Source organism: Ammodytes marinus (assembly GCF_949987685.1).
Source record: "Ammodytes marinus genome assembly, chromosome: 12".
Lineage (NCBI taxonomy): Eukaryota > Metazoa > Chordata > Actinopteri > Uranoscopiformes > Ammodytidae > Ammodytes > Ammodytes marinus.
In genome coordinates, this window is record NC_137216.1 from 30,711,226 (window position 1) to 30,723,725 (window position 12,500).

General features: G+C 41.3%; 1 protein-coding gene across 1 annotated transcript in view; it reads right to left on the reverse strand.

The window, feature by feature from the left end:
• The window catches only part of mylka (myosin, light chain kinase a), a gene marked incomplete at its 5' end in the record, with an annotated part of 228,217 nt that overhangs the window by 196,507 nt on the left and 19,210 nt on the right, over nucleotides 1-12,500 (reverse strand). The window contains 5 exons of the mRNA XM_080038536.1: nucleotides 1,158-1,250; nucleotides 3,273-3,317; nucleotides 4,585-4,801; nucleotides 5,698-5,895; nucleotides 11,091-11,201. Coding sequence (XP_079894662.1) covers nucleotides 1,158-1,250; nucleotides 3,273-3,317; nucleotides 4,585-4,801; nucleotides 5,698-5,895; nucleotides 11,091-11,201 — 664 coding nt within the window. The remainder of the gene's footprint in view (nucleotides 1-1,157; nucleotides 1,251-3,272; nucleotides 3,318-4,584; nucleotides 4,802-5,697; nucleotides 5,896-11,090; nucleotides 11,202-12,500) is intronic.

Here is a 12,500-nt window from a genome sequence, read left to right on the forward strand (position 1 = left end):
ACATGTTAGCATAAAAGAGAAAGAATTAGGGGTTAGGGTCAAGGCCTGCAAGAGAAACGTTTGCAAATCCAAAAAGGAACATTAAAAAAAAAAATTACATAAAAACAAGGAAAACAAAAACTCAAATAATTAAAGGTTTTAGGAGGAACTTTTAAATATTTCTGAAACAGTCTCAGGTTTTTGCTTGTAAGAGACAAATAAAATTATATATTTCTAAAACTTGACTAGTAGAAATGTGAGGTAACCCAAAACACTATCGACAAATCAAATAATTCTAAATGAGGGTTATGGCGTCAGATTTGCTGCTGTTGTGTGAATTTAACTTTTCAGCATATTTTATTATTTATTTTATTATTAACCTTTATTTCTACAGGTAAATCCCATTGAGACCAGAGACTCTTTTTCAAGGGAGACCTGTTTTCCTTTCCCCCGTTACCATTCACACACACATTCATACACCGATAGCAGGCTAACTATCGACATTCACACAAGGCAAGGTGGGTGAAGTGTCTTGCCCAAGGACACAACAACCATGACACAGGTGGCAGGGTGGGGATCGAACCTCCAACCCTTTGATCATCAGCCGACCCGCTCTACCAACTGAGCCACAGCCGCCCCGTTTTAATATCTGTTATGTTATTTTCAAGAAGAAGCATAACATTGCATCTTCTATAGAGGCACTTCACTGGTTGGTCTTGGATTTTATTTAAACCTAAAATTAAATTTTTTTTCCCCTTAGAAAGGGTCTCATATATGTCCATATTTCTGCATATTTTGGACCAAGGCCTAGTGCCGCCATCTTGAAAGTGTCATAGTTGGAGTGTCATCAGGTGCATTGTTTAAAATTTAGAATTGTTCTTGTCCTTGAAGGCCACTGTAGCTTCTGTTATTATTCAAAAGGGTTGGGGTTACCTAGTGAGCGTTGCATTCTAGAACTTTGTAGAACTTTCTTGATGATGTCATATTACACACTGCACCTTTAAAGCTATTAATTCACAAATAAATACAAACTTTATTATTTATTTATTTATTTTAATTCAAATAATTATACTGAGACAATAAGTATAAAGCATTAAAAAAAGTTGTGTTAGCACCTCAAAACGAGAAGTAGCCACTGTCCTTTCTGCAGTATAAATAGATATAGATCAGAGTCTTACCTGTGTTGGTCTCCTGCTCGGCCCCTCTGTCTGTCTGTCTCTCCGTCAGTCACAGACAGACTACAGACAGCGCTGCATTCTCCAACATTGTTCCTGAACCACACACGTTTGAATACACATTACTATCCACCTCGCAATAGGGTTCAGATATTATTTGCAAAAATGTATAATATTTCATGTGCAAGGCCTATGCATTCTCTGTAGTATCCATACTACTGTTTCACTTTAGAACTGTAGAACATGCACAGTTCACTTTAAGATATCTACGTATACTTTTCCTGACAACCTGCCCTCCCAAACATCCCAATAACATGACTAGGATTTGTGGTGTGTTCGTGGTGCAGTGGTTAGAGTGGCAATACAATACATTCCTATGCCAAGTCAAGAAGACAAACTGGGTGTTTTTGTCTGGTCGAAATGGGAGCCAATGTTTCAAATAAGAAAATGTCAGTCTGCCCCAGGGCAGCTGTGGCTACTCTCGTAGTTTACCACCACCAGTATGACTGTGTGTGAACGAATTGAACCAGGAAATGTAAAGCGTCTTTGAGTGCCTAGGCAATAAAGCGCTATATAAAACCTATCAATTATTATCAATGAGCAGAAAAAAAAAATTATATTTTTAGTTAAACCTGCAGTGTGTAGAATTTTGGGTTTTATTTTGTAGAAAATAATTATAATATCCATAAGTAGGTTTAATTTAGTGCATAATAGCTGATTTTGTTTTTTAGAATTATTATTTCTTTCATTAGAAAGGGTCTCATATATGTCCATATTTCTCCATATTTTGGACCAAGGCCTTGTCACCGCCATTTTGGAAGTGTCATAGTTGGAATGTCATCAGGTGCATTGTTTAAAATTTAGAATTGTTCTTGTCCTTGAAGGCCACTGTAGCTTCTGTTATTATTCTAAAGGGTTGGGGTTACCCAGGGAGTGTTGCATTCTAGAACTTTGTAGAACTTTCTTGATGATGTCATATTACACACTGCACCTTTAACTATAGGCACGATTCAACCAATCAGATTTGACTTCATACATTCTTAGTGGTGGACAGACAGTCCTAGTAAATCTCCACCACGGTATGTGTCTGGCACGGCTAAAGCTCGGATGATACTTCTCTTATCTTCATCTCGTAATTCAAATGTTTTACTTTCCTGTCTGCACGGTCTGCACAATGTAGTATTCAACCAGGTCCTTTTAGAGGTACATGAGGAAATAAAGGCTGACTCCAGTGTGTGTGTGTGTGTGTGTGTGTGTGTGTGTGTTGGTATCCCAAAGCGTGTGTGTGTGTGTGTGTGTGTTGGTATCCCAAAGCGTGCGAGTGTGTGTGTGTATGTGTGTGTGTTGGTATCCCAAAGCGTGTGTGTGTGTGTTGTTATCCCATAGTGCGTGTGTGTCTCTGTATGTGTGCGTGTGCGTGTGTGTGCGTGTGTGCGTGTGCGTGTGTGTGTATCCAGTAGTAAAGATGTGTGTGGGTAGATTATGGCTGTAGGGTTAATGGATGGGGGAGGGGGAGGGGAGCGCTAATCCAACATTCAGCTTCATACTGTATCAGGGAGGATTATTTTAGCTTGTTCATTTATGTATTTCTGTCATGTATGTTGACTGCATGTACATGTACAGGGTTAGTCTGTCTGTCTGTCTGTCAGTCTGTCTGTCTGTCTGTCTGTCTGTCTGTCTGTCTGTCTGTCTGTCTGTCTGTCTGTCTGTCTGTCTGTCTGTCTGTCTGTCTGTCTGTCTGTCTGTCTGTCTGTCTGTGAATGAATGATTTTTTTTTTTTGTGTCATGTCCAAACAAGGACCCATCCCCTTCGGGATTATAAGACACCAACAACTGTATCAAATTCACATGATAACATTCACTTCCTCTGTCTGTGTGTGTGTGTGTCTGTGTGTGTGTGTGTCTGTGTGTCTGTCTGTCTGTCTGTCTGTCTGTCTGTCTGTCTGTCTGTCTGTCTGTCTGTCTGTCTGTCTGTCTGTCTGTTTGTGTGTCTGTGTGTGTGTCTGTCTGTCTGTCCTTCTGTCTGTGTGTGTGTCTGTCTGTCTGTCTGTCCTTCTGTCTGTATGTTATACAGGGTTAGGGTTAGAAATGAATATATGTAATGTGTAGTGATCTTACCTCAGAGTTATAAGGTAATCTCCAGCATGATGCTTCTTGACTCTCCTGATAAGAAGAAAGTGACATTTGGTCACACACACACACACACACACACACACACACACACACACACATGGCTTGAAGGCGCTATTTCTGAAGCCTCTGATGATCATAAATGACATGTAACAGCAAACAAAATTTTATATATAGTTTTAGGGATGGGACGATCCACTTTTTTTAGTTCCGATCCGATTCCGATACCTGGGGTTTGGATATCGGCCGATACCGATACTGACCGATACGATATCATAATTGTTATACATTTTTTCGTTGGTGGTGATGTTATGTATAGGAAGGCTTAAGCAATTCTAATTTAAAAGAGCAATAAATATACACAAATGCATATAGGTTTATCTTAAAGGCAGAAATCCTTCTCAATGATCACTTCTGCCCCACTAGAATATGTGGTGGTGTGTTTGTCTGAACAGTCTTTCTCTCTCTGGCTGTATTTTACATAGTAGAATTTGTCACAAGCCTCTCCACTTCCTTGACTTGGATTAGCTTTGGTTAGCTCACTGGCTAACAAACTGATATGTACTGTATGTCAAATTATAAAGTGATGTCCTCTCTCCCTCCACCGAACGTCGGCGCATGTTCGCTCTTACATAGTAAAAAAAAAAAATTATAAAAAAAAAAAAAAAAAATTATAAAAAAAAAAAAAAATTATAATAAATCGGATTTTAATATCGGAGCTGTCAGTCCGATATCCGATACGCAGATTTCGGCCATATCGGACCCGATACCGATACTGGATCGGATCGGCCCCATCCCTATATAGTTTTTCTTAATGCCTTTGTCATGGGTATACGCTCACCCAGGAACAACAGCTGGCGTGGTAAAAACACTACCGCTTTTGTCCAAAGGGGGCGCTAGAATAAACACACACTGAAAGTTCCTCGGGCCACAATTAATTTGAGTGTAAAATCCAGGGTATAATCTTAATAGTCCACCGACCCACCCACCCACCCACCCATCCATCCATCCATCCATCCATCCACCCATCCTCTCTCCCTCCTCCCCTCCCATCCATCCATACCTAATCAGCAGAGATATGACATCTTCTTTCTGCAGTAGCTCATAGTCCCCTCCAGAGGTGAGGGGTCATCAAGCCTGTCTGTCTGTCTGTCTGTCTGTCTGTCTGTCTGTCTGTCTGTCTGTCTGTCTGTCTGTCTGTCTATCTATCTATCTATCTATCTATCTATCTATCTATCCATCCATCTATCCATCCATCCATCGTTCCCTTCCTCCCTCCCATTATTTGTACATATTTTACCTTATCAGCAGAGATATGACATCTTCTTTCTGCAGCAGTTCGTAGTCCCCTCCGGAGGTGAGGGGTCTTGCATGCGGCCCCTCTCCCCCCCGCGTGAAGCTGTATTTGGGGAAGGGGTCTCCGGCGATGGCACAGGACAGCAGCACATGTTGACCCACCACAGAGCTCACTGGCTTGGGCTTAGTGATGAACCACGGCTGGACGCCATCAGTGGGCTCTGAGGGAAGAATACAGCATATAGCCATTAAAGGGGCACTGTGTAACATTTTAAGTCATTTATTAGCTAAAATCAATATCCTCATTCATAAATATGTCCTCATTGGTGTAAAATCACCTCTGCCAATAATCTGAATTATCCTCCTGAGCAGAGAATTACAAATATTAATGTTACATTTTGTCCATTGAGCAGGCAAGTCTTATGAAGGAATCCATGTTTTTGGAATGTCATCAGTTGCATTGTTTAAAATGTAGAATTGTTCTTGTCCTTGAAGGCCACTGTAGCTTCTGTTATTATTCGAAAGGGGTGGGGTTACACAGGGAGCTAGAACTTTCTAGAACGTTCTTGATGATGTCACATTACACAGTGTCCCTTTAAAGGAATACTTCAACCCATACGGAACCGGCGTTCTATCATTATAAAATCACTATTATAATATAATGAATGAGGTTTGTCTTCCCTCAGTCTTCCCTCAGTCTTCCCTTGGCCCAGCTGTCCTGTTAATCCAAACCCTACATTTTACCATGTGTGATGTCACGCATGGGAAAATGTAGGGTTGGACAGTGAGACCATAAAACACTCTTTCTGCCTTTTCTCAGGCTAGGATGAACCGATTTCTAAAATGTTTGCACAGTTATACTAGACCGTCTGTCTGTCTCTCTCTCTGTCTGTCTGTCTCTCTGTCTGTCTGTCTGCTTACCCTCCACAGTGAGCCTGCAGTGGGTCTCGTCCTCCCCCTCTCTGTTCCAGGCCTTGCAGCTGTAGGTGCCAGTGTCTATCTATCCATCCATCCATCCATCCATCCATCCATCCATCCATCCATCCATCCATCCATCCATCCATCCATCTATCTATCTATCTATCTATCTATCTATCTATCTATCCATCCATCTTACCCTCCACAGTCAGCCTGCAGTGGGTCTCATCCTCCCCCTCTCTGTTGCGGGCCTTGCAGCTGTAGGTTCCAGTGTCTTCGGGGAACACTTCCAGTATGAGCAGGGTCATCCTTCCCTCCTCTCTCACAAGGTGGAAGTCTTCTGACTCACTCACCTGCTCTCCGTTATGCAGCCACTGCACGTCCGGGGGAGGGATGCCTGCAAAATAACGTGGATTTATCAATATGTGTGTGTGTGAGTGAGTGAGTGAGTGAGTGAGTGAGTGAGTGAGTGAGTGAGTGAGTGAGTGAGTGAGTGAGTGAGTGAGTGAGTGAGTGAGTGTGTGTGTGTGTGTGTGAGTGAGTGAGTGAGTGAGTGAGTGAGTGAGTGAGTGAGTGAGTGAGTGAGTGAGTGAGTGAGTGAGTGAGTGAGTGAGTGTGTGTGTGTGTGTGTGTGTGTGTATGTGGGATGCCTGAGAATAACAAGGGTTTATTAAAAATCTAAAATCAATCAAAAAATGTTGTGTGTGTGCGTGTGTGAAATTACATTATCAATATGCATCTAACAATGTGTGTGTGTGTGTGTGTGTGTGTGTGTGGACTTTGGGCAATAATATGTTGTCAAAATAACTAACTTTTCTGAAAACAATGTAATAAAAAAAATAATAATTTAATAATAGAAATTAAATGGCAAAGTTTCATGATGGTATCTATGAATTAAAGATGCTCTGAGGAACTTTCAGTTTGTGTTAATTCTAGCGCCCCCTTTGGACTAAAGCAGTAGTGTTTTTACCAAGCCAGCTGTTGTTCCTGGGTGAGCGTATACCCATGACAAAGGCATTAAAGAAAAACTATATAAAAATAGCATTCTTTGCACTGATGGTCTCATTTGCTGTTACATGTCATTCATGATCATCAGAGAAAAAAATTAGACCGTTTCAGAAATATTTAAAAAGTTCCTCGTAGCACCTTTAAAAATAGACTAACACAGAACTATACAGTCATATGAAAAAGTTTGGGAACCCCTCTCAGCCGGCAACATTGCACTGATTTGTTGAACCATGTACAGATACACAATCTGCAGCCAGATGTTCTTGCAGGTCTTTGGAGGTGATCTTTGGGTTGTGTGCAACCATTCTCACAATCCGCCGCATATGCCGCTCTTGTACTTTTCTTGGTCTGCTAGACCTGGGTTTAACTGCAACTGTGCCTGTGTCCTTCCATTCCCTGACAACGTTCCTTACAGTAGAAATTGACAATTGAAACCTTTGGGAAAGCTTCTTGTAGCCTTCCCCTAAACCATGATAATGAATAATCTTTGTTTTTCAGATCTTTTGGGAGCTGTTTTGATGATCACATTCTGTCTCACTTCAGCAGAGAGTCAAAGAGAAGTGCAACTTGCATTTAGGCACCTAAAATACATTTTCTCATGATTAAACAGACTATGAGGTTCAAGGCTTAACAACATAATCCAACCAACTTTGTGTTTAAAGTCTTCAGTTTTACATGCTGTTACAGGCATTAAAATCAACAAAACCACAAGGGTACCCATATTTTTGCACAGCCAGTTTTTCACATTTTATTTTATTTCACACAACCAAATACTGCTTTTCAAAAAATCTTTGTTTGGAAAACATCCCAGTAGTTAGCTGTTCCAGGTAAATTAAAGACATACCACTTTTATCTTTTTTTTGTGAAAGCAGAGTCAATTATAATGCCGGCTGAGAGGGGTTCCCAAACTTTTTCATATGACTGTATATAATTATTTAAATGCCTTTCCAATAACAATGTCCAGGAACTCAAACAAACATCATACTCTCTGTTATTTTTAATGAAAAACTTAATGGAAAGTTTTTATCCGGCCGAGTTTATCAGGTAGCAGCAGACCTGATCCGCACTCAGCTTATATGGAGAAAACCGTCCGTGGAAAATCATTATGTAACTTGATACTCACACACACACACACACACACACACACACACACACACACACACACACACACACACACACACACAGGAGCGCAGACACACACACACACACACACACACACACACACACACACAGACACACACACACACACTAATACAGACACGCAGAGTTACACACACATATGCACACTCACACACACACACACACACACAAACATGGAAACAGTAACGCAGACACACACACAGTAATACAGACACGCAGAGAAACACACACACACGGACACGCAGACACAGTTACGCACACACACACACACAGACAGTTATCCACACACACACACACACACACAGACATTCTCTGCTGGGTTAATATTCTGCAGCCTTCAGCTATGCTTGACTTCTATACTAACTGATAATCAACTCATAACTCAGGACATGGCCACACACACACACGCACACACACACACACACACACACACACACACACACACACACACACACACACACACACACACACACACACACACACACACACACACACACACACACACACACACACACACACACAGAGGAAATGAAGAGGACTCCTCCAGTGAAAATCTGTCCTCATCTCATCTCCACAATCTCCCTAGAGATTTGACAGGAAATACCACAGGAATGCGCGCGCACACACACACACACACACACACACACACACACACACACACACACACACACACACACACACACACACACACACACACACACACACACACACACACACACACACACACACACACACACACACACACACACACACACACACACAGAGTTGTTATTATTAGTGTATTTGCCCCACCAATGGCTGCACATTTTCTTTTTTATTGTGTTATTTTTACTTTTATTTTTTACTTTTTGCCACAGCCAGCTCTTTCAATCACACACACACACACACACACACACACACACACACACACACAAACACACACACACACACACACACACACACACACACACAGAGACACACACACACACACACACACACACACACACACACACAGCCAACCACTTCTGCAGTAATTATTTTTCCTATGATAAATAAAACAACTTGAAACTTTAAACACACACACACACACACACACACACACACACACACACACACACACACACACACACACACACACACACACACACACACACACACACACACACACACACACACACACACACACACACACACACACACACACACACACACACACACACACACACACACACACACACACACACACACACACACACACACACACACACACACACACAGCGTTTTTCCTGGACCGAGAATCACCAGGCAATCTGACGGTGTCTTTGTTGAAAAGCATATTTCATAACAAGTGTCACACACTCACATTCTCAACGTTTCAGTCACTTGTAGAAGCACAGACAGTCTGTCCTCTTTGCTGCTCACTTCACCGCCGGGCTTATACTCTTTCTTTTTTCTATTCTACATACTACATCCGACGATAAAAATAATCTAGTTAGGATGCAGTAGGCATACTATTTGGGACATACTTTTACTCTCTTATTTCATCATAACATTGCGCCTTGATCTTGCCTCTTGCTTTTATATCCGTCGAATCCCCGTTTGTTTTCATATGGAGGCTTCGTCGATGTGACGTCACTTCACGTGCGCACTGGATTGTGGGTCAGAATCGCCCAAATAGGATGCAGTTTTCACCACTAACAATCTTGGCCGCATTAAGTAGGACATCCGGGTACTTCTAACCATACTAAATCTGGCCATAAGAATCGGGACATCCTAAATCTTTTTTCTACATACTATATAGTAGAAAGTATGAGATTGGGAACGCAACCACAGTCTGTTGTCGTTGCTGCTCACATCACCGGGTTAAGAACAGTTTATATTCAAAGGACAATCGGGTTTTTAAACTTGTAAAAATTTAATTTGCAAGACAGAACATCTTTTATTCCTGCAACCATCAGGTTACTGAATGATCACAAGAGTCAGGAGCAGTTAGAGAGCAGCAGGGTAGATGGGTGGTTGTTACTGACAGGTTGAGTTAAAATGAATGTGAGTTGAATTTGTGTGTTGGACTGCTGCTGATTTTTAATTTTTTTTATTTATTTTTTTAACCTTTACTTACAGGTAAATCCCATTGAGACCGAAGACTCTTTTTCAAGGGAGACCTGTTTTCCTTTCCCACGTTACCATTCACACACACACATAGAAGGCTAACTATCGACATTCACACGAGGCAAGGTGGGTGAAGTGTCTTGCCCAAGGACACAACAACTGTGACACAGGTGGCAGGGCGGGGATCAAACCTCCAACCCTTTGATCATCGGCCGACCCGCTCTGCCAACTGAGACACAGTCGCCCCATGTACATACTGACAATGTCATGTAGCCCACCTTGCACTTAAATAGTTGAATTACAGCTGGACTGGTGCACAACAATTTTACTGCGCATTACTCTGTGCAATTGTGTATGTGACGAATAAATAAAACTAAACTAAACTAAACTTAACTGTATGTATTTCTATACTTTGCTACATTGCCATTTTCTATATTGTCATTTTTTTTTTTTTTTTTTTTTTTTTTGACGTGATGCAGGACTAGACAGGTGAAAGACATAACATCAGGTGAGGGACATGACAATTTAAGTTTTCACATTTAAGACAGAACGGACGAGACAAAAACAAGCAGGAGGTCATTGCATATTTTTACATTGTTGTTGACAGTGTGTGTGTGTGTGTGTGTGTGTGTGTGTGTGTGTGTGTGTGTGTGTGTGTGTGTGTGTATATATATACATACATATAAACAATAAAAAATTTTAAAAAAAAAATTAAATAAATGATAAATCAGTACTAAGAAATGAATAATCATCATATTGTCACTTAATGTGTAAAGGCCTTTTTGATATTATTATTTACTATTATTCTATAATTTTATTATTTTATTACTGGTAATCGATTCAATACCATGAGTATATATTTCCTTAAATCAAAGATCTAAGACTTAAGGAAAATCATCAGAATTGTTCTTAACTTGATTGTAATGACGACACACACACACACACACACACACAAAAAGTAACACAAACACACAGTAACACACACACACACAGTAACACAAACACACATATAGTAACAGACACACACACACACACACACACACAGTAACACAAACACACATAGTAACACACTCACACACACACACACACACACACACACCCTTGTACCTGTCAACTCCACCGTCATGGTAACACACGCAGTAACACAAACACACACACACACACACACACACACACAGTAACACACACACACACACAGTAACACAAACACACATGGTAACACACATACACACACACACACACACACACACAGTAACACAAACACACACACACACATATAGTAACAGACACACACACACACACACACACACACACACACAGTAAAACACACACACACACACACACACCCCCTTGTACCTGTCAGCTCCACCGTCATGGTAACCCTGCTGCCGTCCATCACCTTCAGGTCGCCTAGACGACGGGTGAAGCGCGGAGCCTCAAACGCTCCTCTGACCTCCGACCTCCGACCTGCAATACCACCCCTTATTATTCATCAGTGTTCTTTTGTTTTTTTGTTGTTGTTTTTTTTAACCTTTATTTCTACAGGTAAATCCCATTGAGACCGAAGACTCTTTTGCAAGGGAGACCTGTTCCCAATTTCACGTTACCATTCACACACACATTCATACACCGATAGCAGCAGGCTAACTTTCGACATTCACACGAGGCAAGGTGGGTGAAGTGTCTTGCCCAAGGACACAACAACTATGACACAAGTGGCAGGGCGGGGATCGACCCTCCAACCCTTGGATCATCGGCCGACCCGCTCTACCACCTGAGACACAGTCGCCACAAAAGTCCTAACCTCCAATAGTATAAAAACTAGCCTGCTAAAAAAAAATTCACCCCCCTCAGAGTTCACATGAAGATTTTACCGACATATTTTTTTATACAGACTAGAATGGTTTTTTGGTAATAATGCTGTGAAAACGGCCTTTTTAACATGGGAGTCAATGAGCAATTGAATACAACACACAAAGAAGAAAACTCACATGATGATATCATAGACCTGCCCTGTGTTCCAAGTGGCATACTCTTTCTTTTTTCTATTCTACATACTACATCTGACCATAAAAAGAATCTAGTTAGGATGCAGTAGGCATACAATTGGGACATACTTTTTTCTTATTTATTTCATCATAACATTGCGCCTTGATCTTGCCTCTTGCTTTTATATCCGTCTCATCCTCGTTTGTACTCCGTCGATGTGATGACACTTCCGCTGCTCTCACAGGATTGTGGGTCAGAATCGCCCCAAATAGGATGCTATTATCAACACTAAAAATCTCGGCCGGATCTACTAGACATCCAGGTATTTTTAAACATAGTAAATCAACCAAAATAATTGGGACATCCTTAATCTTTTTTCTTCCATACTAAATAGTAGATAGTAATGGGATTGGAACACAGCCCTAGACTGTTAAAGGTAAGGTTTTGGGGCGACTGTGTCTCAGGTGGTAGAGCGGGTCGGCCGATGATCAAAGGGTTGGAGGTTCGATCCCCGCCCTGCCACCTGTGTCATGGTTGTTGTGTCCTTGGGCAAGACACTTCACCCAACTTGCCTCGTGTGAATGTTGATAGTTAGCCTGCTGCTATCGGTGTATGAATGTGTGTGTGAATGGTAACGTGGGAATGGGAACAGGTCTCCCTTGTAAAAGAGTCTTCGGACTCAATGGGATTTACCTGTATGAATAAAGGTTAAAAAAAAAAAAAAAAATTATGTTTTCCTTCCCTCCTTAAAAGGTGCTCCGAGGAACTTTCAGTTTG